This window comes from Cyanistes caeruleus, chromosome 5 (genome assembly GCF_971803275.1).
Source record: "Cyanistes caeruleus chromosome 5, bCyaCae1.hap1.1, whole genome shotgun sequence".
NCBI lineage: Eukaryota > Metazoa > Chordata > Aves > Passeriformes > Paridae > Cyanistes > Cyanistes caeruleus.
The window spans coordinates 45,878-72,991 of NC_141705.1; the positions used below are offsets into that span (position 1 = coordinate 45,878).

Consider the following 27,114-nt stretch of genomic DNA (forward strand, 5'->3'; position numbering starts at 1 on the left):
TTTGGGTTTTTAGTTTAGAGTACATTTGAATAGATTTAAGAGAAAGAAAAAAATATATATAGTTTGGAGAATTTTTTTGTTTTAGTTTGTTAAAAATTAATTCAAAGTAAGGGAGACTTTTGTTTTGTTGTACAGAATATCGTTAGGAGAAGGATGTGAGGGAATGAGTGTTGTTTTTGAAAATAACTTGTGTGGGGTGTTTTGTTTCTTTTGGAAATTAGTTATATATATAGACAGATAAGAGTAGAGATATTGAGTAAAAAGTGAGGTTTATACGTATTTTTTATTTAATGCTTAGATTTTTTTGAGGTATATAGTTTTTGAGGTATACATTGTGTTATTTTTTCATATTATTTATCATGTGTCATTTGGTTTTTGAGTTAAGACAATTTTACGGATTTTTTTCTATTTAACCTGGAATTGATTTTAATTGCTTTTTTAAATACATTTTTTTATTTGTTACTGGGATTTTGGTTTTGTTAATGATATGTCAGGGTTTAGATTGGGTAGGGTTAGTTTGCTTGGTGGAGTTTGGGGTGTTAATGAATTAGGTGGCTTTTGCTAGATGTTTTTTAATATTTGAAAGACTTTTTTATTTAATGTTTTTAAAATGGTTTTTAATAGTTTTGTTGGGTTGTTTTTTTGTACTTGGTGCATGGTAGGGGATATGGTATATTTACTGAATATTATGTTTTTTAGTTGAGGTGTTGATAAGGTTGTTTTTGAAATGAGTTTTATGGTTTGATTTAATTTTTTAGGGGCATTATGTTTTTAAAGGGCTTGTTTTTTAAGGTTAAGGATGATGTTTTGAGTAGCAGTATGAGGTATAGGGTAGTTTTTTATTTATTGATGTATTTTTATTATTGTGAGTATGTAGTGCTTATGTATGTTTGGGGTACAGTAATGTAGCTAATTTGTTAGGTTTCTTATATTTCTATTTGGATTATTGTTTCTTAGAGGGGGTTCATTTGATTGTAGTATGTTTTAAACTCATGGCTAATGTGAAAAATATTGTTTATGGTTAAATTTATTTTTTGGTTTTGTGTTTATTTGGAGATAGTATTTTTATTTTGATGATTCAAGGTATTATGAGATTATTGAGTTAGGAACAATTTGGTTTTGTTTGGTTAATTGCAGTTTATTTTTGATCTTTTCTTTTTGTAGTTGCATGTACCTGTTTATTGCTTTGGTGGTTTTTATTAGTTGTATTTTTTGAGATATGAATATATATATGATGGATATGAATATATTATATGATGGATTTTTACAGTTAGTTTGTTTTTGTAGTGATTTCTTATTTTTTAGTAGTTTAATTTTTTTTATTGTTAATGTTAATCTTTAGTTATTTTTCTAGAGCATTGATTATTATTTATGAATTAGAAGGTAGAGATGTGGTTAGGTTGTTTTTAGTAATGCTTAGGGCTCATTGAATGGTTTTCAGTTTAGTAAGCTGTTGAGGTTTTTTTAAGCAGATTGGGTTGTGTTAGGTTTTATATAGCTTTTTGTGTTTTGTTTTACTTTTATGATGGGGTATGAATTATTAGTAAAAAGAGTGTAGTGGGGTTTTTTTGCTCCTCCTCTAATAAACAGGGTATAATTACTAATACACTTTTAAAACATGTTACTGGGATTGGGATGTAGGGTAGGCCAAAGAAAAAATAAACTAAAGCTATTTGGTACAAATTTCAGTACTTTTATAAAGTTTTTATCCATCATTATTACTGACCTTAGCATAACAGCTATAGTAATCTGTTCTCTTTTACTGTGAAAGTTATGTAGTAGGGACAGTATTGGAGTTATTTTTGGATAAGAAAATAAACTTAGGGACAAGAAAGGCATTAAAACCTCCAAAAAGCTCAGAGACTAGAACAACATAAAGGCCTCCACCCTGAGAGACATGAACTTAAGTAACACCATTACAAAGTCCTTTATCCCAGCACACAGTAAGCACCAATACAATATAATCAGCATGGGTTTTCCTTACTCTTCTGAACCCCACATTCGGCAGCAAATAATAAAATGCTTAGGAAGCTAAGACACAACTCAAAGCACTGCAGGATAACTTCACAGATGCAGACATCTTGTGTTGATCTAGGAAAAGCCTCTAGATTCCAAAGTAAAACCTATGTCACAAATTTCAAATTACAGGGGCCTGGGACTTGGCCTTTTACACCTACAGCCAGGCTGGGCAGCAGGGCAGAGCAGCTCCGGGGCAACTACACCCAGACACCCGTGACACACCAGACAACAGACGAGGGGACACAATGGGGAGACAAAACTCTGGGCCACAAGGACGGCCGCAAGGACTGAGAGAATGCGGAACGAGATGAGCCGGGTGAGAATGAAGGCGAGCTGATGAAGCTCACAGAACCCGGGAGGAAGAAGATGCTGATGGAACAATTAACTCCAGGAACTGCCAAGACAGATGCTCAAGAACCTGAGGGCCGCAGTCCCCTACCTATCTTTGCGTTTCTTCAAGTCCTAAGCCGCAACAATGGATCCTCGCGGCGCACGGCTGTTGACACAGCTCGGAAGAAGACATCTACAAGACATCCGATCGGATGTTTTTCAAAAGAGACGCGATTCCAAGGCCTCTGAGAGCAGCCGAGCCAAGGAGCCCAGAGATCGCAGATGCTATAAGTGACGCTGGGGTTTCTGGTAAGCCCCCAGAAGGGATAAGGGAAGGCACATACAACACAGGAGGCACAAAAGACACAGAAGGCACGATGGACGAGTGACACGCCACGCCCCGAGGCTGCTCTGTCCTGCACACCTCAGCACTGTGAACAAAAGTGAGGCTCTCCCACCGTGCGGCCTAAGGGGCCACAGCCTGGACCTCCCCGTCCCCAAAGCTGACTCAAATATCCCAGGTCACAAGTCCCGACCCGGCACCCCACTTTCATCCCCTCTGCGGGTCGTAGCCTTCGACTCAGCTCTCGGATGCCTGCTGGGGAGGATCCACACGGAGAGCCAAGGAAGGCCACCTGGCTATCCGGGAAGTTCCTGCCATCGCCAGGCTGTCGTCTCTCCGTCAGCTACAAAAAATAAAACAGAAAATCAGCAGCTGATCTTTGCAGGGCGTCGGCCAAAACCCGACAATTCCGCTACTCACGGTCTCCTGCGAACGGCCGTGTCCTGAGGCCGCACAATACGGCCACGCCGGGACCAGGCAGCGTCGTCGCAGGGCACGCCTGAGTTAAGAGAAGAAAAAGTGATGCGGCATTGCTGAGACTTGAACAGGCCCTCGCTCCTCCCCCCGACATCCCCAACTCACGGGAAGCCCTCGGCCCCTTCCTGAAGGCCAGCCACAAGGCCCCTTTACGTGGAAAAGGCTCCGTCACGCGGTCCCTGTGACGCTTCCGCAGGGCTCACGGGAGCGGCGAAGCAGGCGTGCCGGCCGGCTGGCGACGGGGTCTCGACGAAACGCGACTGGACCGCCTAAAGCACGCAAACAAGAAGGGACGCTTGGCGTTGCACCAGAAACTGAGAGCCCAGCGATAACAACAGCCTCCCTCCACCGGTCAACGCTCACCTTGCCCGTTTCACCTTGACTGCTGCTAGATGGCTCTATTTCCTAAAAATAAAGACAAAGAGGAGACCTGTAACACAGGGACCGGTTCCAGTTGCCCTGATAAGACAAACACTGACTTACCTTCTCGGGGGAACCCCCTTACCCTGGATGGGGCGCTCTTCCACTGATTTCATCCATCCGCATCTGAAAGAGAGCTGAGACAAAAGTCAAAGTGCTGCAGGGTAACTTCACAGCTCCAGACATCTTGGTTGATCGAGGAATATGTTCTAGACCCCAACTACACCATACATCACAAAGTTCAAATTACAGGGGCCTGGGACTTGGCCTTGTACACCTACAGCCAGGCTGGGCAGCAGGGCAGAGCAGCTCCGGGACAACTACACCCAGACACCCGTGACACACCAGACACCCGACGAGGGGACACAATGGGGAAACAAAACTCTGGGCCGCAAGGACTGAGAGAATGCGGAACGAGATGAGCCGGGTGAGAATGAAGGCGAGCTGATGAAGCTCACAGAACCCGGGAGGAAGAAGATGCTGATGGAACAATTAACTCCAGGAACTGCCAAGACAGATGCTCAAGAACCTGAGGGCCGCAGTCCCCTACCTATCCTTGCGTTTCTTCAAGTCCTAAGCCGCAACAATGGATCCTCGCGGCGCACGGCTGTTGACACAGCTCGGAAGAAGACGTCTACAAGACATCCGATCGGATGTTTTTCAAAAGAGACGCGATTCCAAGGCCTCTGAGAGCAGCCGAGCCGAGGAGCCCAGAGATTGGAGATGTTAAGAACGGCGTCAGGGTTTCTGGTAAGCCCCCAGAAGGGATAAGGGAAGGCACATACAACACGAGAGGCACAAAAGACACAGAAGGCACGACGGACAAGTGAAACGACGCACCCCGAGGCTGCTCTGTCCTGCACACCTCAGCACTGTGAACAAAAGTGAGGCTCTCCCACCGTGCGGCCTAAGGGGCCACAGCCTGGACCTCCCCGTCCCCAAAGCTGACTCAAATATCCCGGGTCACGAGTCCCGACGAGTCCCAACTTTCATCCACTCTGCGGATCTCAGTCATCGACTATGCTCTCGAATGCCCGGTGGGAAGGATCCATGTGGAGCGCCAAGGAAGGCCGCCTCGCCATCCAGAAAGTTCCTGCCATCTCCAGGATATCATCTCCAGGTCAGCTACAAAAAATAAAACAGAAAATCAGCAGCTGATCTGTGCAGGGCGTCGGCCAAAACCCGACAATTCCGCTACTCACGGTCTCCTATGAATGGCTGTGTCCTGAGGCCACATGCTACGGACATGCCGGGTGCTGGACGCCATCAGCACAGGGCACGCCTGAGTTAAGAGAAGAAAAAGTGATGCGGCGTTGCTGAGACTTGAACAGGCCCTCGCTCCTCCCCCCGACATCCCCAACTCACGGGAAGCCCTCGGCCCCTTCCTGAAGGCCAGCCACAAGGCCCCTTTACGTGGAAAAGGCTCCGTCACGCGGTCCCTGTGACGCTTCCGCAGGGCTCACGGGAGCGGCGAAGCAGGCGTGCCGGCCGGCTGGCGACGGGGTCTCGACGAAACGCGACTGGACCGCCTAAAGCACGCAAACAAGGAGGGACGCTTGGCGTTGCACCAGAAACTGAGAGCCCAGCGATAACAACAGCCTCCCTCCACCGGTCAACGCTCACCTTGCCCGTTTCACCTTGACTGCTGCTAGCTAGCTCTATTTCCTAAAAATAAAGACAAAGAGGAGACCTGTAACACAGGGACCGGTTCCAGTTGCCCTGATAAGACAAACACTGACTTACCTTCTCGGGGGAACCCCCTTACCCTGGATGGGGCGCTCTTCCACTGATTTCATCCATCCGCATCTGAAAGAGAGCTGAGACAAAAGTCAAAGTGCTGCAGGGTAACTTCACAGCTCCAGACATCTTGTGTTGATCGAGGAATATGTTCTAGACCCCAACTACACCCTACATCACAAAGTTCAAATTACAGGGGCCTGGGACTTGGCCTTGTACACCTACAGCCAGGCTGGGCAGCAGGGCAGAGCAGCTCCGGGGCAACTACACCCAGACACCCGTGACACACCAGACAACAGACGAGGGGACACAATGGGGAAACAAAACTCTGGGCCACAAGGACGGCCGCAAGGACTGAGAGAATGCGGAACGAGATGAGCCGGGTGAGAATGAAGGCGAGCTGATGAAGCTCACAGAACCCGGGAGGAAGAAGATGCTGATGGAATGGCAAACTCCAGGAACCGCCAAGACGGAGGCCCAAGAATCTTATGGCCGCAGTCCCCTACCTATCTTTGCGTTTCTTCAAGTCCTAAGCCGCAACAATGGATCCTCGCGGCGCACGGCTGTTGACACAGCTCGGAACAAGAGGTCTAAAAGACATCCGATCGGATGCTTTTCAAAAGAGATGCGATTCCAAGGCCTCTGAGAGCAGCCGAGCCGAGGAGCCCAGAGATTGGAGATGCTATAAGTGATGCTGGGGTTTCTGGTAAGCCCCCAGAAGAGATAGGGCAAGGCACGTACAACACAAGAGGCACAAAAGACACAGAAGGCACGACAGACAAGTGACACGCCACGCCCCGAGGCTGCTCTGTCCTGCACACCTCAGCACTGTGAACAAAAGTGAGGCTCTCCCACCGTGTGGCCTAAGGGGCCACAGCCTGGACCTCCCCGTCCCCAAAGCTGACTCAAAAATCCCAGGTCACGAGCCCCGACCCGGCACCCCGCTTTCATCCCCCCTCTGAGGGTGGTAGCCTTCGACTCAGCTCTCAGATGCTTGGTGGGGTGGATCCACATGGGGCGTGAAGGAAGGCCTCCTCGCCATCTGGGAAGCTCCTGCCATTGCCAGGATGTCGTCTCCTGGTCAGCTACAACCAAGAAGACCAAATATCAATGCAGGATCTTAGTGGCACATCTGTGAAAACCCAGCACTTACCTTCTCTAGAGAATGCCCAGGTTCATGGGCTGCACACTTCACCCCACAGGGAGGCAGAGGCTTGCTTCACAGCAGTATTGGCTGACAGCCAAATGACCACCACCTCAAGGAGGGGAGGAAGACTCTCCAGTCAGTGAGGGCCAGGGAGCCCAGGGTACCCCAAGGATAGAAACCCCAGCTTATACGACAGCAGTAGGCCCGAGCACTCACTATCGCTTCCTGGCTGGCCCTAGCACCAGGGAACTGCCTGCACCTCTCGGGGGTTCTGGCACTCTGCTGCTTTCGGGTTCCTGCCTGCAGCTGTCTCAAGGAAACGGGAGCGCTGTTAGGGCTGCTGTTTAGGGTTTGAATAGTCCTGTACTCTACCTTATATCCCAACCTATACCCCTTTTATTTTCTCTGTTTGTCTCCAGCCCTCGAGCCCTTGACCTCTGAAGCCCTCCCTCAGCCTCTCCGTGTCACTGCCAAGCTGCCCCGCTGAACCCTACAAACTTACAACCCTACGCTTGCAACCGGGGATGCTCCTTATCCATAGGCCCCAAGAGATGTCCCTTAGCCCGGACCAGGCAATCCACAGTTGCTCCCTACCCTACCTAAGTTTGGCCCTGAGACAGGGCAGAGGCTGACAGAGCCGAACTCTTTGCGGAGGCCAGGCACGAAGCCTTACCAACCGCCGCCTCGAGGAGGGGTGGGAGCAATCCCCGGCTGCGGAGGGACAGAGAGCCCAGGGTGGGGCGGGGCGGGAAACCCCCTGTTTCCCCAACCCTGCGGATCGTCCCCCCACTATCTCTTCCTGGCTGGCCCTAGCACCAGGGAACTGCCTGCACCTCTCGTGGGTTCTGGCACTCTGCTGCTTTAGGGTTCCTGCCTGCAGCTGTCTCAAGGAAACGGGAGCGCTGTGAGGGCTGCTGTTTAGGGTTTGGGGTGGGGTACACCTGAACTCCACCTTACCTATACCCCTTCTTTTCACTGTTCACTCAGCCTTTTTATTTTTGGAATTCTTGTGACAGATTGAGGGCACCAGGGAGGGACTGTCAAGATTAAATCAAAAGGGGAAAGGTCACCCCTGCAACTCCACACTGGCTCAGCTGTTCAGGTGCTGCTTCCTGGCAAAAAGCTTTGTCCATCACCACCTCCTTTAAGCAGTGCTCCACGTCCAGTTGCATCCACGTGCTCCCCCAGACCCTATGAGATGCTCTCACCGTCACTCCATCAGATGCCACTGGGAGCCCACCAGAAACTCCTCTCCTTCAGCAGTTCCATGCCAAAGTTGATTTGCCACTCGTATTTGGCCCTGTAATAACAGCAAAATCATTGCCCTCTGTCAGGCACATGTTGTTAGACACAGGTTTTTCCATAGCCATCTTTTCAAGAACGAAGTGCCATCCCTGCTTGATTGCTAAATCAACAGTAAATTCTGGAAAACCTAAATGAGAAAAAGAATCTAAAAGACTGACGAGTTAATATGGGAATCTTTATGTGATTAAACTAGTATGTTTTGAAATAAAGTAAATTCTTCCGGGTGTACTGCAAAAATCCAATTCCTAAAAAAAAAAACAAAAACAAAAAAACAAACAGCATCAAATTCCCACCCATATGATCAATAGAACCAGCCAAGGGAAAAAAATCTTAACCTAGAAAAAATCCAAACCACCTCAAAAAGATTCAACACTGAAACACAATGCATCCTAACACTTCAACTAACAATACTAAAATAAATTTTAAAAACAAGTATTCCCTCTATCCACACCACCAATACCACATAAAACAAATAAAGCAGTCTCATCACAGCACCCCCAAATCAAAAACCTAAATTGCACTAAAATCTTTAAAATAATCACAAATTAACCCCAAAATAAAGTTTAATCTCACTAACAAAAAAAAACCCAAAACAGGTAACAAACAAAAGCCACGCCATACAACCACCAGCAAAAACAGATGCTATGCTCTTTCACTAACAGTTCTTATCACATCAGCAAAGTTAAACATAAATAAAAAGCAACCCTATTGAACTCCACACATCACACTGAAAGGAATGATGAGCTTGTCTTTACAAACAAGCTGTGGGTCAGTTGATAAGATGTAGCTATCAGTGACAGACGACAGAAACAATGGGATGAATTCCAGTAGAAGATCAAAGAGGCACTGAAAGAACACTATGAGTTCCATAAAAGTTAAGAAGGGATTATGCATTGGGGGTGGAGGGGGAAAAGGTACCCCAGGTGTCAGGCGTTCCGGGCAGTCTGTACCTGTCAAGTACCTCAGCCTATGGGGAAAGGGAGAAGGGACAAGCGGCCGGGAATTAGGATAAAAAAGGAGGCTGTGCCCTCCAAAAATTTGAGAAACCCCAGGGGAATGCCCCATGGCCTCTCCCTTTATTTGAATAAAGTAAAAGGACTCCTCTGTCTCCTTTGTGGATATAAACCTCTGGTGTTCGTGGAGTAATTTTCCTGACAACACCAACTATTAAAAAAAAAAATCAAACCAAGTCACTGAACTCAAAGCCATTCAACTAACCCTAGACATTAGTAAAAAAACCCCAAAGCTCTACATTTATAGTAATACCTGAATAATTACCAAGACTCTATAAAAAATTTTAATAACTAATTAAAAACAAAAAACCAACCTAAACTACAACAAGTTAAAAAACACCACCCCCAAAAATATACCTATAAAAAGCCACCATATAAATGCCTGTGTCCCCAGAAATGAAGCTAATAAGAAACACCACAACAGAAAGGAATCCAAACTTATCATCAACACCTAAACTAAAAAACACAACATTAAATAAATAGAACATATACATTATTATACACCAACTACAAACCAAAAAAAAGATACAATCAATTACTAAAAATCACCTTAAAACCACTCAAAAAACTGCCAAAAATTAAAAACTGCATCTAACAAAAGCCGCCTAATTAACACCCAAAACTCAGCTAACCAAACAAACCCTACCCAATCTGAACCCGTACATACAATAAACAAAACCAAATAATACATATCAAAATCTATTTTAATTGGTTCTACCTAAAATACAAACCAACCCATTCATAAAAATCATCTTTATTCAAAAACCAAATTTCACGTAGTGAACACAAAAAAATGAAACAACACACTATGTGCCACCACAAAAACTAATATTGAATAAAAACCACATAAATAACTCTGCTTACTCAATATTACTACCACTATTTATATTTACCTGTATCTCTATAAAAGTATATCTAAAAGTAAAAAATAATTTGACCATTAAGCCAAAGATATACAATAAAAATCAAGCTGTCCTAAAATTACATTATATTATATCCCCACCATCTGCTTTATGCTTAAGCAAATTCTGTAACTTCAAAACTAACAAAGAAAAAAAAAACTTTTAACGTACAATCTGTATACAATACTAATGCAGTCTACCCCAAATTCTCTCTCAGCTCTATTGTTTAACCGAGACAACAAAAAATCCATTTTGTACTTTTTTGAAAATAACTTCTCATAGAGAGGAATGACGGGTTTGTCTTTACAAACAAGCTGTGGGTCTGCTGATAAGATGCAGCTATCAGTGAGAGACAACAGAAACAATGGGATGGATTCCACTAAAAGATCAAAGAGGCACTGAAAGAGTATCATGAATTCCACAAAAGCTAAGAATTAAGAAGGGATTATGCGTGGTGGGGGGAAAGGTACCCCAGGTGTCAGGCATTCCGGGAAGCCTGTACCTCTCAAGTACCTCAGCCTATGGGGAAAGGGAGAAGGGACAAGCAGCCGGCCCTCCGAAAATTTGAGAAACCCCAGGGGAATGCCCCATGGCCTCTCCCTTTATTCGAATAAAGTAAAAGGACTCCTCTGTCTCCTTTTTGGACATAAACCTCTGGTGTTTGTGGATTAATTTTCCTGACATCATTGATTAGTGAATACAAAATAATTGCCAAAACCATAGTAACTTCTTCTAAAACTGTTCAACTTTACTCCAATCCCAAAACCCAAGCTACCACCAAAACACCCCACGGCTCAAAAAGACCCACGCCACATCCCAAACACACGTGAAAAAAACACAAAACCTTCTAAACCTCCTGATCTCTACTCCACAACAAATAAACTATCTAATGTTATTCATTCTTCTTCCTACGCCCTACTTATTAAAATAAACATTTTTTTCACTTTTCCTCAAAAAAAAATTTCCTTTAAAATCTATTAAAAAACTAACTGAAACCTGATTTCTATCAAGAAACACATTCATTTTAAAACATTTCCTCCCAATTGATCTCAGACCTTTCCAAGGTTTGGATCCTGTTCCAGTGCACCTGAACCAAATCAACCTGCTCTGGCTCTGGAAACATCAACACCAAACCCAGAGCACGAAGCCCCTCGCTGTCCCTACCCTGCTGTCCCCCGGCCCTGCTCTCTCGCATCCTACGCTGCAGAGCGCTGGGAGCCAGGTTCAGCCCCGAGAATTGTCACATCCATTCCCTCGGACATTCCAGCTTCCACGGGGATATTGCGGGGACCCCCTGCATTCCATTCCCCAGTACAGCACCAAGACAAAGTTCTCACTCGGCCCGCGTCTCCAGAAAATCGCGTGCAAGGCTTAAATAAACCCCGAGGCTTGAGAAATACAGTCTGCCCGAAAAGCCCAGCTCTGCATCCAGGGGAAATGAACATCACAAACAGATTCACGCACCCCATATGCACGGGACGCTGCCAGCTCGGACCTGCAGTTAACTCGGCAATGGAAAAACCTGAGCTCGAAGCCCTCCTGCAAGGGTACAAAAGGTATTGGACACAGTTTCTAGAAGGCACCACATCGTTATTTAAAGGCACAGCTCGGCTAAAGAGCAATATCGACAAAGCCCCGAGACAAAAAGCCCGGCAGGTCGGGCTTTTCCCCCTCCCCTCCTCCCAGCGGCTTTTGCCAGCGCACTCGGAAGCTGACAAGCCACAAGTGTTCCCCAGTGGCCCCCGCCGGGACTCGCTCCCGGGCTGGCGCCGCTCCAGGTGCGGGGGGACCGGGGGAGCCACGCGAGCCCCGGCAGCGGCGGCACTCGGCACCCGGGGGCGGCCCCGCGCTCCCGGCCGGAAAGCGGCTCCTCCGGCGGGCGGGGGCAGCTCCGGCCCCGGGAGAGCCCGGCCCGCCCAGCGGCACCGGGACCGGCCCGAAGGGGCCCCAGCGGTGCCCGAGCCCCGCGCCCGGAGCGGACAGAGCAGCCGGGACAGACACAGCTCCGCGCCGCGGCTCCCGCCTGCCCGCCCGGCCTCAGCACGGCTCTGTCACTCCTCGGGGGCTGCCCAGCCGCCAAATTCCCCAGGGAATGCCAGAAGCGCTGCCGTGCAGGGCTGTAAGGGGTCAGAATCGCTCTCAAAAGCAGCGCCACGGCTCCATGTGACCCCTGCTGGAAAAGCCGGTGTTTCTGTCAATTGAACCCCGGAAACTGAGGCAACGGGGGGGGGGGGGGGGGGGTGTTCGTGCCTTTTTAAACCAACACGATAGCAAATAAATGAGTGCTCCCCCCCCTTCAATTTAATCCCCTAAAAGTAAAAAGTTGTTTTTCCCTTGATTGAAATCTCTCAAATGATAGGAAAAGGGGAACACTCAATCAGACCCTTAAAAAGTAGTGACTATAAGGCTTCCTTCTCAATTTAAACCTCAGGATGATGGAAAGTGGGGGGTTCCCCTCAAGTCAAACCCATAAAATAGCAACAATATTTCCCCCCTTCCATTTAAAATGGAACATGGGGATTCACTGTTCACTGATACCCCTAACACCCTGGAAAAGGCAGGTTTTCCTCCAATCAGCACCCTTTAAATCATAGGTGTGTTGTGAATTCATGTTGTAAATATTGGCTTTCCACAATTATTCTGATAAATATATTATATGCTTTCACTATATTCTTTTCTCTCTTAGCAAGTTATAGGCTTAGATAGGAATTCTGAATGGTAAGGATATGTCTCATCTGGAGAAGGCAAGATAACTCCAACAGGCAAGACAATGGGAGGATCAAGCTGTGGAAAACAGGCTGTTATCAGCAGCAGGAAATGGAGAGCAAACTGTTACCAAAAAGCCGGTACCAGGACGTTGGCAAGGGGGAAAGATATGAAGCCCATCTGCTCTCTGAGGAAGTATAAGGGGCCTGGACTCTTATCAACAAGTGACCATCTGCAGCAGAAAGGAAACCAAAAACTCCGAAATAATGCTGACCAGCTAGACCAGCAAAAATTATGCTGACCAACAGAAAATAAAATTGAAAAAAAATATGATCCAAGAAGGTGGAACCAGGGAGGGGACATGCTTGAATATGCATTAACCTCTCGCAGCAAGGATGGGATAAAAAGGACACTCCTGAGATACCAGGTGTGCTCTTGGCAGCGCGCCAAGGCACCCGGCCATATCTCTTTGCTTTACTTTATGTCTCTTATTGTCTTTATTAAACATTTTTAAAATTTTACAGGAGTGAACTTCATTTTTCACAGGTGGACTCCCCCCCAGTGTAAAAATAGATAATAACAGGAGTTTCTTCCCTCAATTTATGCCCCCCTTTTGTCCTCATAATACCCATTTCTTCCGGGGGGAATTGGGGAGCAAACAGCAAAATGAAATCAAAAGGGAAAATCCCTTTTGCAAATCCCTGCGAACCCGCACAGGCTTACTTGGCTCAGATGCTGCTTTAAACAATGCTCCATGTCCAGGTGTATCCAGCTGTTCTCCCAGATCCTATGAGACACTCCCAGTATTATTCCATGAAATACCCCCCAGGAGCTCACCAAAAATCCCTCTGCTCCAACTGCTCCACACTCCATGCTCAAGCGAAGTGACAGAAACCCTCCCCCTAAAATAGCCCCGGGCAGGACCCACCCATTCTTTACCATAACTGCTCACACCTGGGGCTGCTCTGAGAGCTCATCAACCTCACAGTTCAGTTTGTGCTGTTGCCATCCTACGGGTGAGGGGAGGGGCAGAAGGGACTTGTCGCTCATTCCCTGGACAGGACATTGTCTGCACCTGACACACTGGGGCACCAGGCTTTCCTTGCTATGGATCAGGACACTTCTCCTCCTGGTGCCCAAGGCTGAAAATGGAATTCCACCTCCACAAGTCCATGTGTTTGAGTTTCACAATTCCCAATGTAATTCCCCATGGATCATAAGCCATCACCTCTAATTTTTCCTCTAGAATCACTGCTGATTTGCCTTTCTGTGGAAGTGCTTGACGCATGGATGCAGAGTTCAGGGGCTTGTTTATGGCTTATCCTGACGAGCACAAATGAAATCCAAACACCCAGAATTACAGGGAAATATGGATAAAGTTTATAAATACTCCTCTTCCCTGCAAATCCCTGGCAACCTCCCATTGACCTTTTACTCTTAACCTCTGAATTTTGACCTTTGACTCTTGACTTTAGCTCTCTGAAGTTTGATTCCCTGATAATTGACCTTGAACCACATAACCTTGGAAAATTAACCCATAACATTGCACCTGGGACCCTTTACTCTTGATCTTTGAACACTGACCATTCACATGTGACCCTTGAAGTTTGAATCCCTGACTTTCCAATTTAACCATTGACCCCTGACCTTTTGCACTTGACCTCAGCCCTTTGACCCTGCCCCAACATCAATATTACTGACCTACAGTGATTTCAGCATATGAATGCTACCACAGTTATCTCACCCAGCCGTGTCAATACCACTATCAGTCTCTATCCCAGCCCCAGTGATTATAGCTCCAGCCCTAGTGATCCCTTCCCTGCCCCAGTGATTTCAGCTCTTGGCCCACGAGCTTTATTTCACTGCAAGCTCTCTTCTTCCAGCTCCACATCCACTTCCTTTTCCCTCCGCTCTGCTAGGTGAAGCTGCTCCAGGTTGAGACAAAGGATTTTTGTTCTTGGTTCCAGCTCTGAGGTTTCACCTTAAGGCCGAGAAATGCCACTCCAACCCCATCCCAACCCCAAAGCAATCTTTACTGTATTTACAGCCTGCCCCGTTGTGTACCATTCTATGCTTGCTTCCCACATGTACAGTCACTATCCCCTCAGAACAGTGTTTGCAGCAGTCCCCATCCCAGCCCCAGTGACTTCAGCTTCAGTCCCACAAGCTTTATTTGACTGCCAGCTCTTGTGCTATCCTTCTGCCTCCTCATCTTCCCAGCAGTGCCACATCATGCTGCTTTCTGGCTCTCCAGGCAGGATCTCTGTTTTAGCTCTAGCTCTCTGTGGTTTGAGCTTAGCTCTTGAACCCACATTCCAGCCCCAACCTGACCATCCTTACTGGAGGAACAGCTCTGCAAGGCCCTATCCCCGCCCTTACACTGATTTCAGCTCCAGCCACGCAGTTCGCATCCCAGCTCCATATTCCTTATCCCAGCCCCACAACAGTTTTACCCTAAACCCTACCATGTTTCTGTCTGCTCCAGCTCTGCTTCCTGAGTTCCTGCTCCTCAGCTTCCCACTTCTGGTGGCTGAAAGTTGCTCCCGCTTCTCACTGCAACCCAGGGCTGTTGATCAGGCCACAAGTCAGTTATTACTATCACTTCAATGTCTCTAGATACTGTCCTACCCACCCTAATGGGAGCCCAACTTTGGGGACACTTGAGGCCTCTAGCCCAACAGGTACCTTCCCCCTCCCCCTGGGTCTCAGCCCAGCACTTGCCCAAAGGCCCCCCCTCACCCCCCCCAGGCATTACCAGGGGCTGGGAATAGCCATTGGGCCCCTGCTCCCCCATCCCAAAAGGTGCCCTTGGGCCCTCCCAGCCCCCAGACCCTCAGACTCTCCTTGGTACCAGCAGACAGGGGCTGCTAATCCCCCAGGCACCTCCTGCAGGCCCTGAGCTGCAGCTCCATCCCCTTCCCCCATGGCATTTATCCAGCTCCAGCCTCAGTATTTCCATTGCCCCACATTGGTTTAGGCATGATTCAAGTGCCAAGGTCTTTATTCCACACTCTGGGGCTTTATGTCTCCACTGGTCCCACAATGGGTGTTTCAGCCCCAGCCCCACAATCTCTACTGAATTAACATCAGCTATCCAGCAAAAAAGCCCCTAAAGTAATTAATTTTAAGAATTAATTAATAAATAACATTTAATTAATAATTAAATCATAAATAATAATGAACTAGTAAATAATCAATATTTTACTAATTAATAATTTATATTTATTTAATATTTAATTAATAATCAATAAATAATAACTAATAAATATTAGCTAACTAATAAATAATAAATATTTAATTAAATAATTATTAATAAATATTTATTATTTAATAGTATTAAATAATTAGTAAATAACAAACTAATAAATAATAAATATTGAATTAAATAATGATTAACAAATAGTATTTAATAATAGTAGATAATATTTAATCATTATTTATTAATACTTAGTTAAACTAATACATATAAGGATAACAATATATCTTGTTAAAAGTAATTATAATTAATAATAATTTTATTATTTTAATAAAACAAGCAAAACAAAGCAACGTAATAAAGAAAATCGTTATTATTTTAAATAAAATCAAACTAAAATAATAAAAACTAAAAAACCCAGCTTTATTCTCGATATTTTAAACATTATCTTCGATCCAGAAACTACAAAACAGATCCTCTCTGTCCCGCAGAAACAACAGCTCATCTCCCTGTGCCACTCCAGACCCCGCACCCGCCTCCGGCCGCCCGAAAAGCCCAGGACGTGGCAGAAAGAATTGGCCACGACCAGCCCCGCCGCCCCAGGACACCGCCGGCCCCCAGATGCTGGCCCCAGCAGACGCGGGCATGGCACCCGACCTCACCGGCGCTCCCCGGATCAGCGAGCGCAGGGCTCCCGTCCTGGCGCACCGGCGCTCCCTGGATCGCGCCCGCGCACCTCCCGCTACCGCCCGCCTCTCCACCGCTCGCCGCCGAACTAAGGCCCGCACCCCTCCAGCTCACACTATTTATAGCCCACACCGGCCAGCCCAGCCAATCACAGCCCGAGGCAGCGCCGGGCCCGCCAATCCCAGCCCGCCCGTTCCCGCCGCGCTCGTCTCCGCGACCCCCCGCTGTCCCCTCAGGCCTCGCTCCCGCGATCCCGCCCGCTCCCCCCCTTCTCCCCGTTTCTTTGGGCGAAGTTACGGCCGGGACCTGAACGGGGAGCCCCCGCCCACCCTTCCCGGGACCCAGCAGCACCTCTCGGGGCTGCGGCAGCTCGGCTCTGCCGGCTCCCAAAGCGACAGCGGCCGGAGCGGCACCCCAGCAAAACGGGGGAGCGGGAACGGGCCACGACTCAGCAGGCTGAGCTTGGCGAGACCGCTCCTGGATTCAAAGGGCGGCAGTGATTGGCCACCTAGAACCCTGACCTAGAACATGACCTAGAACCCTGACCTAGAACCATAACCTAGAACCCTGACCTAGAACCCTGACCTAGAACCATAATCTAGAACCCTGACCTAGAACATGACCTAGAACCCTGACCTAGAACCATAATCTAGAACCATGACCTAGAACCATAATCTAGAACCATGACCTAGAACCCTGACCTAGAACTGTGACCTAGAACCCTGACCTAGAACCATAATCTAGAACCATGACCTAGAACCATAATCTAGAACCATGACCTAGAACCCTGACCTAGAACCGTGACCTAGAACCATGATCTAGAACCCTGACCTAGAACCCTGACCTAGAACCATAACCTAGAACCCTGACCTAGAACCATAATCTAGAACCATGACCTAGAACCCTGACCTAGAACTATGACCTAGAACCCTGACCTAGAACCATGACCTAGAACCCTGACCTAGAACCATAATCTAGAACCCTGACCTAGAACCATGACCTAGAACCCTGACCTAGAACCATAATCTAGAACCCTGACCTAGAACCATGACCTAGAACCCTGACCTAGAGCCATGACCTAGAACCCTGACCTAGAACCATAATCTAGAACCCTGACCAAGAACATGTTCTGTACATCTGTAGTGGTGCTGAGTTTTCCTTTGGTTAAGGAGACCTTAACCACATTCACTGTGGGGAAAGCTGATGGACTCCTGACTGCAGGGCTGGGGTGATGGTGCTGCCTTCTGCATGCCTTTGCTTTGTGGACACAAACCAGTTGAAAAGCAAGTCCCTGAAGCAACCAGGATCCTCCTGAGAGGGCCACTCCGTTCCAGCAGCAGTGCTGAACACACTCCCCCTCCTCTCCCAGTCCTGGCCAGCGCTACAGCATGCAGGGGGAGCTGCCTGGGGAAAATGGAATCTTGGCCCTGCTCCACCAGGTACCAACCTCTTCCTCTGCTAGACAATGTGCCTTCACACAAAAGACGAGTCCCCAAAGGATGGGCCTTGCAGGCTCTTGCCTTGGAGTGGGAGCAGCTCCACCCTGCTGTTATTCTGCTGACTGTGTGAGTGTGCTGCCTCTCCCTGATGAATTAATCTTGATCTGCGGTGTCATAAAATACGCTCTTCTGATTTTATTATATTCATCTAAGGTTGTATTTCTTCTTAGCTTTAGATTTCTCGTTAACGTGAGATGAAAGCGGAAATATCTGCTCTGTGTTTTCAAGATGCAGACGGTCCCTGTACAGCTCAGTTTGGGTGTGTGGTTTGCCTCATCTTCTCACAAAAACATGTTGAAAGGGCAGGAATAGTGAATGAGTTATAATAAGCAAACTACTCCATGCTGTGAGAGTAAATTAAAAACTTGCAGTATCTTTGTCTAAATTGCAAACTAACCAGCGAATCTTGTACTTTGGAGACTTGAATTAAGGGCTTTATTCCTCCTGTTATTTAAAATCTGATGATGATTCTGATTTCTCTGCTTTTTCATGTCTGTGAGGAACCAATAAGGCTACCGAGTCACAGACTGAGAAGTAGCTGTAATGATTCAAATGACCTAAGCCTAAGGAGAGAGTACTGAAGTGTTCAAAAGAGAACCCAAACCTTTCCAGCTGATGAGCTCTGAGGAAATATTAGCTGATCATTCCATTGTGGCTCGTTTATTTAAATCAGATCCTGGTGTCTTCTGTAGTGTGGCCAGCACTTGTCAGCAGCCATTTAGTGTGATATATTGGTGTCAAACTTCTTGTCAGGATGTTGGTTGACAGCAGCAGTAAAAACTGTTGAACGCAGCAAAGAGATTTAAAAATGCTCAAGTGTTTTTTAAAATGCTTGTCAGGTACCTTTCTGTGGCTGTGTCACACCTAATGGGCTGTAAAGATGTCACTATAAATCAGTGCTGAAAATGGGACTGGGTACTAAATGCAGGGGTATAAGGAAGGGCAGAGAGAAGAGATCCTTGGAAGGCATTTTGGAAAACTGCTGTGAGGCCAGGAGGCCTTCGGTTCATCCCCAGTGATGCCACGGTTGGCTTAGTCCTGCCCAGCAGCGACAATCCAAGTGTTACATGGACAGTTTTTCTCCCAGCTTCTCTGCCCCAGGAGGCCCACTCCCAACAGGAGGAGATGAAAAGAAGTCTGGACTTCTTTTTGAGAAGGAAATTTTAGGAGGCTCTGTGCCAGCTAAATCCCTGGCTCAGCTGAGGGTTCACGGGGCAGCCTGCCTTGGATCAGAACCAGCCAAAACCGAGTCTTCATGCCTAAATATGTCCTGCTTCCTGTAGTTTTTCCCTGCCTTGCTCTTTCTGCTGCACATTTCCTCCCTGTTGTTCATTTTCCAGGGACAAGAATTAGTTCCTTCAGCCAGGCAGACTTGGCCTCTGGCAGCATCCAGTACGTCCACACCAGTGAGGAGGAAAAGCACACGGATGCCTTCACCTTTTCTGTGTCTGATGGGACAAACGAGGTCAGTCCCAGCCTGACTTTTGCCTGAGTGGGCAGATGTGGCTGTTCCTCCTTCTCCTGCTGTGGGATTTCCCACATCGCTCAGGTCAGGGAGGGAGGAAGGCCTGTGCAGGGAACAGGGAGCCACCTGCCCTGTGGGCTCACCAAGAGCTGGGTGCCTGGTTTTCAGCTGCTTGCCAACTGTTGCTGGAGCTCGGCTTTGATCCAGTGCACTGACAGCGTAGTGACGACAGCTAGCCCCTGGAGAAATGCCTTTTTCCTGCTTCCTGAAAGAGAAGAAGTCTAGCTGCACATAGAGGGAGAGGGGCAAAACTGAGTGAGAGAGGGAGGGAAAGTGGATGTCCGTAAATATCACAGAAAGAGGGAGAATTAATGAGTGGGGAGGGATAAAGAAGTGATCTGGGCTTAGCAGCTCAGACAAGGCTGAAATGAAGAGACCCAAACTGGGGATCGCTGTGCTCTTGCGATGAAGTCACACTCTTGGAAGGCTGAATTCGGCAAGGGAAGCTTTTCTTCCTGTCCGAGGTGAGCCAGACATTTGACATCACCATAAACCCCGTGGATGACTCCTTGCCCATCGTGCAAATCTTTGGGATGACAGTTCAGGAAGGGGTGAGAAAAACCATCACGGAGTTTGAGCTCAAAGCGACAGATGCTGACACAGAGGTAAGGCAGGACCACCCCCAGCCTCCTTGCTCCCCTCTTGTGCTGCACATCTGGGCTTGTGTTTAAAGACTTAACGCTGAATTTATGCTCAGCATGGATGGAAATGGCACTTCCTCTTCTTCCTGGGTCTGGCCAGAGGCTGAGCTGTCTAACACTGGCTCTATCTCACTGCTGTTTCCCCTGCAGCAAGAGATCTGGCTGCCTGAGCCAAAATCCTGCCCCCAAGGTTTTTGCCCTGGCAGAAGTGGCAAGGGACACGCTGCCCAGAATGGCTGCAGGACTGGGGGCTGCTCTTGTGTTCGTGGAGCAGGCACAGGGGTGGGTGGGAGCTGTCTCAGACCAGCTGAAGCAGGAATTCAGTAGGATGTGCCTTGTTTTATAGGGAGACACCTACAAAACAAAATCCCTTGGGAGAGGGACAAGGACAGGGCGGGGCTTAGGGGGAACCAGGAATGTTCTGTGCTAACCCTTGTGTTGGGAACACCAACGCAGGGGAGCGGCCTGGCCAGAATCCCTGTCCGGGCCTCCTGAGCTGGAAGGGCAGTGTCCTGAGGTCGTGTCCCCAGCTTTGCCCCTCCATGTCCGGGCACAGGTGGAGTCCCTGACGTTCGGGGTGGTGCAGCCGCCCCGGCACGGGCTTATGGAACGCAGCGGCCATGGGCAGCGTCCTCTGCAGGCCACCACCTTCACCATGGATGACTTCACATCTACCAGAAGCGCGGCAGCTACAGGCACCGCGGCGGCAGCGCGCTCAGGGACCGCTTCACCCTCACCGTCTCCGACGGCACCAGCCCCCTCTTCGTGGTGCAGGAGGGAGGGAAGAAGGTCAGGCAGGAGAAGGGATGGGAGAGGGCCTTGGGAGCTCACAGGGATCTGCCTCCTCTCGGGGCAGGGGGGGACTGAGATGCTGACTGAATGTTCTCAGTCACGTCTTTGCTTCTTCCCCTCCCTGCAAACTCTGCCCTTGGTGCCAGCAGAGCCGAAGGGAGCCGAGCTGGTGACGTGGTGGCTGAGGCTCTGACTTGCACAGTAACCCCCGTGTCTCTGAACTGTTGTCAGGTGTGGCCCACATCATGTTTAAGGTGGAGATCGTGTCCAACGAAGACCGGGAGTGGCACGAGTCCTTTTCTCTGGTGCTGGGCCCAGATGATCCTGTGGAAGCAGGACCTAGGGACCTGCTGATTCAAGGCTGAAGTGAACCTTTAAGAAATGAGGAACAGGTTGAGTATGGAATTATCAGAGCGCAGCACAACTCGCTGCCTGTTGAGGAGGGTGAAACAGAGAAACCTTATGAATGTGATTGTTTGGCAGAACATTCTGAAAAAAGAAGGCTAGAATCGAAGTAGAAATGAAAGCCTGCTTTGAGTCATAAGATACAGAGTACTGGTTACTATATGACCAGAGAACAATAGCCAAGCCAGCTAAAGGAAAATCCCTGCTGATAAAACAATGCCCTTCTGCTGACAGAAAGCCCAAAGGCCAAGAAGCAAGGAAAGAACTTGTAAAGCTTGTAGAGCCTCAAATGCAACACTGTATGTAAAGTCTTTAGTGGGTGTATCTCATAGTGATTGGATACTGGGAATTAGAATATTCACTGTAGAAAAAGATACATTGGATTGTGACAAGAACTTTGCTCTCTTAGCTTTTCACTCTTAAACCTCTCTCTCTTAACCTCTCTCGTACCTCTTAACCTCTCTCGTACCTCTTGGCTCTTCTCTCTTACCCCTTTACTCCTCTCTCAGCTCCCCTCTCCCCCTCTCTTACCTCTTCCACTCTTTCCCTCTCTTACTCTTACCCTCTTGGTTTTTCCCCTCTTACCCCTCTCTTGTCTCCCCCCTCTCCTAAGCCTCCCTGGTTTCCCCCGCTCTCCCTCTGTTGCTCTTACTCCCTCCCTCCCCTTTTCCAACCTCTCCTCCCCTGCTCTCCCTGCTCTCCCCCCTCCCCTGGACCACGTGGATGCCGAGGCTGGTGGTGGACAGAGGTGTCCCCTCTCTTTACCCTTATAATAAATTGCTTATACCTGAACAGCTTGACCCTGGAGAAGTCTCTCACCGCAAGCGAGCATTTTACACAGCAATATCTAATCAATGATTTCTAAACATTTATCCAAGCTTAAACAGCTTATTCCTAATTATCACCACCTTTAGAACCAGCGCTCGCTTGCCCCTGCAATACACAGGCACAGGGAGGGAGCTGCAGTTATTTACACAACAGAACAAGTAACATACCAAATTAAACACCCAGCACTATACCTCACTTTTGGAAACAAAACCTGGGCACACACTTTAGTGTGCAAAAGCCCTGTAAGAATAAAACCTGCTCTAAATATCTTAGGCATCAAGCCACAGACACGCCTATGAAATTCAGTGCAGCAGTGACAAAAAAAAGGAATTATTTCCTTAACCTGTGAATAATCCCCTCTAAGATTCTGTGATGCAGTTGCCGCTGCACACAGCCACAAGCGGCCATTTTATTAACAGGCAAAAGAACAAAGGCAATCCCAATTTCTCCCTTTTTGTCTGCAAAGAAACAGAGAAGGGAGAGATGCTTCTCAGAGGAGCATGGTAAAAAGACACATGGTGTAGAATATGGAACAGCTGATGGTTCAGCATCTCTTCTACTGCAAGATCTAGAGGATATCTGATGATACCTTGGAGGCAGGAGTCACAAAAGCTGCCGGAGAGGGAATAGAAAAGAGCTCAACGCTATCTGCTCTTACATTTTAGCACTGTGACCTTTACCTTAACTTACAGTTAAGTGTTTCTAACAGTGTAAATCCCTTTTGTTTTGATTTTAACAGAGTGCAAGAATTCAGTGATGAAGTAACAGTGGCATACAGCCTTTCATTTCCCCTGGTCCTCTCACCCAGCAATGAGGTCTCACAACAACAATACAACAATGAATAGTTATAGAAGGTAACTCACTGTGCTGAAGAGTTCTTCAGAAGGATGGAAGCCACAATTGAGGCAGATCCTTGGACAGACAAGCCAGAGGTGTTTAGGCCTTGTGTTTCCTCATTACCCCAGAACCAGCCCCTAAAGGGGAACACAAAGTTCACAGGCTTGTATTTGGAATTAACGCCATATAAAGAACAAAACATCCTAAAAAAGCTACATATCATACAAATAAACCAGCTACCTTCTTTATGCCGCTTTTCTGTGGAGCCACAACTTCACAGAAGTAGATCTTGTTCTATCAATACAATGTTTTATTATTGATGGGCTTGTTGAAATCAGAGTGAACTCCAAGCACCCAGATATTCACAGAAGACAAACATCTCTCTGAATACAACTGAAAAGGCCAGAAGGGCTGCTCCATTTTACCCCTGATAGCCACGTTTGTCTCTAGAGTACATCAGATGATCAATGCACGGCCTTGAATCTATTTTTTTTCCCCCTGTGTTCCTCCTTTCCATCCTTCTGCGTAGCCTTGTAGCAGATAAATCTGTTCAATAAAGGGCCCAGCTGACTGTGAGCAGAAGGCAAAGCAGAGGATTTGTCAGCATGAAAACCCACACTGCAAAGATGAACGAGCATCAGGGGCAGTTAAAAATCTGCTAGAAATTAGTGCTAATGTCACACTACCCTCTCTTCCCTGTTTTCCATATCCAAAAGGAAAGGAAGTTGTGCATGAGCCAGAAAAGCTAAAAGGGTCGGGCAATGTGCTCACCTGCCATCCCACACAGCTGGGTGTGACTTAATGCACCAAACACAATGGAATTGTAGACAGCTGGGCAATAGACACCACGAAGCACACAGGTTTTCAGTGCTGTCAGCAGTTGCAAGGGGAGGATTGCCTCCGAGAAACATATCAAAACAATGAAAATTTAAAAAAACCAAATTAACATCTATTTCCACCACACATGTTTAAATTTATATACTATATTCATTTATATATGACAAGCAATATATAAAGTATCAAAATATATTATTTTAACATGTATACGTATGTTATTATATATTAAATATATTATATACATTTTAATGATATATATTTATTATATATATAATACATATATTAAATAAATATAAATAATATATATTAAATATAAATCTGTTTGTATATATTGGCATTACTTATATATCTTTACTTTTCTGGTTGCACGTATGTCTATATCTTTATATATTTAATATACATTTCTATGTTTTTATTTTTGTTGTATTTATTTAAAAGCCCCGAAGCTAACCTAATAAAAACCAAACAGTCCCTTTATCTTAAACGGTATTTAAAAATATTTTAATATATAATTTTTATCATATTTATATACCTTGTTGATATACATAACACATAACATATCCTAAAAGATATCATATTACCATCTATACGTACAGAAATCATATTATAGATTATAAATCAATATATATGTATATATTGCTATTACTTATTTTTACACCTACATATATATATATATGTCTATATATATATATTTCTCTATACCTTTATATATTCATTCTTTAAATATTTTATTTATTTGTATTTTTCTTATTTATTTAAAAGCCCTGCCTCTAACTAAATAAAAACCAAGCAGCCCCTTTATCTTCAATATTTTTTAATATCTATTGTGATCATCTTTATACTTACAGGTATATACTCGGTTGCTAACCTGCCCCCGCCCCACCCGCCGCTCTCACTGTTCCGGCACACAGAGCAGCCGCCTCCTCGGGCTGCTTCGGTCCCAGGCCCGGGAAGCGACCGTTCGGTCCCGATGCCATTGGGGTTTCCGCCATTTCCCCGGGCCGTGGGGGAGAGAACGGAGCGAGAGGAGCGGCAGCAACGTACGGGTCGTCACGAGTGCCAGAAGCCCCAGAACACGGCCGCGGCAAGGACCCCGGCAGAGAGAGGCGTCTTCACCGCTGCCTGTCGGTGCCCGACCGGCTCGCGCCTGGCCCGGGCACTGCCGAGCGCACAGCCCGGGTCCGCACGGCCAGAAAAGCCATGGAAAATTGCACCGGAGCGGCGTCGGCGCCGGGGTGTTTGTCAGGCAGTCGAAAGCATGCACCCACTGCCCAGGGTCCTTCCATTTTCCCGCCTTTTTGGCCGCCATCCTTGGAAGGTCAAGCCAGCCACGACCGGGCAGCCATCCTGTGTGTGTCATGACATCACTTCCGCCCTTCCTCGCCACCATCTTTGTTGTGGCTGAAGCCACTTCCGGCTGAGCGGCCAGCTTTGTTATGGCACAATTAAGGCCCCCGCTGCTCTCAGCACGTCTAACTTGTGTGAACGAAAAACCTGCCGACGCCGACCGATTCCGAGCACTCCGCCCGATTTTCCGCCGCCTTTCCCGGGGCGAGGATGATGGCAGCGGGGCTCAGTGGCTCCGTAGCTGGGTGGCGGCCCCGCCTGCGGCGGCAGGCATTGGAGTCAACGCCTCTGCTGGGGTCCTCCCGGCCGGCTCCTGCGGGGTGGGGTCCCGACGCAGCTCCGCTCAGTTCGGCTCTTTCCAGCCCGCTTCGGCTCGGTTCGGGCCCGCACGCTTCGGCTGGGCTCGGCCCCGCCCGGTCCCACCTGGCTAGGAGCACAGCTGCAGTACCGCTCTGTGCCCACAAGGCAACAGCACTGCCGCACAGCTCAGCCTGGGGTGGGCGGGGGGGCGCCCCAGCACGTGCAGAGAAGCGAGGCAAGAAACCACGTGTGCAACCCCCTTCCAAAAACTCCTCTCCAAGGAACTCCCCCAAAAACCCCCGCATCGAAACTTAGCAAGCCCTGCCGCTAACCAAATAAAAAACAAAATACCCCCTCATTTAATTGTATTTAATATTTATTTCTATCATATTGATCTATATTTATACACATAGACATAATGCATAATCAATATAAAAATTAAAATATAAATAATGTAAATATTTATATATATTTATATATAAATATAAAATGAACGTCTATCCACATATTTTTCATATTGAATATTAATCTACTTGTCTAGTTTTAGATTACTTGTGTTTATTTGTTTTTATTTCAATTTATATATATAGCTCCCTATATTTATTTCTTTTTTATAGATGTGTATATTTTCATTTCTATATTAATCATTTAAAAGCCCTGCATCTCAGCCTCTAACCAAATAAAAAACAATTAAACCCTTGTTTTAAATGTTTTTAATATCTATTTCTATAATATTGATCTTTTATATTTGTACACACAGATACAATGCATAACAGATATTAAAGTACATCACCATCTATCCCTATAGTTTTCAAACTAATCATTAATTTACTTGTCCAGATTTGGATTACTGGTATTTATATCTTCTTTTATGGCTCCATCTATCTATCTATCTATCTATCTATCTATCTATCTATCTATCTATCTATCTATCTATCTATCTATCTATCTATCTATCTATTTATCCCCCTATCTATCTCCCTATCTCTATATCTCCCTATCTATATATCTCCCTATCTATCACCCTATATACATTTCTTTATTATAGATGTGTATATTTTCATTTCTATATTAATCATTTAAAAGCCCTGCCTCTAAGCCACTAACCAAATAAAAAACAATTAAACCCTTGTTTTACATGTTTTTAATATCTATTTCTATAATATTAATCTTTTATATTTGTACACACAGACACAATGCATAACAGATATTAAAGTACATCACCATCTATCCCTATAGTTTTCATACTGATCATTAATTTACTTGTCCAGATTTGGATTACTGGAATTCATTTCTTCTTTTATGGCTCTATCTATCTATCTATCTATCTATCTATCTATCTATCTCACTACATATATTTCTTTCTTATAGATGTGTATATTTTCATTTCTATATTATTCATTTGAATGCCATGCCTTTAATTAAATAAAAAAAGAAAAGGCCCTTGTATAAAAAAATTAATATATTTTCCTATAATATTGACCTTCTATATTTATACACACAGATATAATGCATAACAGATATTAAAGCACATTACCATCTATCAATATAGTTTTCATACTGATCATTAATTTACTTGTCCAGATTTGGATTACTGGTATTCATTTCTTCTTTTATGGCTCTATCTATCTATCTATCTATCTATCTATCTATCTATCTATCTATCTCCCTATATTTATTTCTTTCTTATAGGTGTGTATATTTTCATTTCTATATTATTCATTTAAATGCCATGCCTGTAACCAAATAATAACCAGTAATTCCCTTGATTGAAAGATTTATAATATCTATTTCTATAATATTGATTTTCTTTATTTATAC

General features: G+C 46.3%; 2 protein-coding genes across 4 annotated transcripts; one reads left to right on the forward strand and one right to left on the reverse strand.

The window, feature by feature from the left end:
• Positions 1-1,672: 1,672 nt before the first annotated feature.
• Positions 1,673-25,212, reverse strand: LOC147652822 (uncharacterized). Its single transcript, XM_086888015.1, has 11 exons — positions 24,493-25,212; positions 23,581-23,707; positions 22,836-22,946; positions 14,865-14,965; positions 5,213-7,773; positions 4,955-5,118; positions 4,792-4,871; positions 3,533-4,714; positions 3,275-3,438; positions 3,113-3,191; positions 1,673-3,035 (listed from the first exon to the last, which is right to left on the reverse strand). Exon 1 carries the CDS (start codon positions 25,034-25,036, stop codon positions 24,539-24,541), a length of 498 nt encoding a protein of 165 aa, XP_086744141.1. The 5' UTR covers positions 25,037-25,212; the 3' UTR covers positions 1,673-3,035; positions 3,113-3,191; positions 3,275-3,438; positions 3,533-4,714; positions 4,792-4,871; positions 4,955-5,118; positions 5,213-7,773; positions 14,865-14,965; positions 22,836-22,946; positions 23,581-23,707; positions 24,493-24,538.
• Positions 20,505-24,542, forward strand: LOC111921994 (uncharacterized). 3 transcript variants are annotated; one of them, XM_086888014.1, is made up of 3 exons: positions 20,505-20,736; positions 20,971-21,131; positions 24,495-24,542. In XM_086888014.1, exons 1-2 carry the CDS (start codon positions 20,568-20,570, stop codon positions 21,102-21,104), a joined length of 303 nt encoding a protein of 100 aa, XP_086744140.1. In that variant the 5' UTR covers positions 20,505-20,567; the 3' UTR covers positions 21,105-21,131; positions 24,495-24,542. The 3 variants fall into 3 exon arrangements, with proteins under 3 accessions (XP_086744140.1, XP_086744138.1, XP_086744139.1); XM_086888012.1 differs by lacking the exon at positions 24,495-24,542 and adding an exon at positions 22,712-22,797; XM_086888013.1 differs by lacking the exon at positions 24,495-24,542 and having other exon boundaries at positions 20,971-21,265.
• Positions 25,213-27,114: the final 1,902 nt, after the last annotated feature.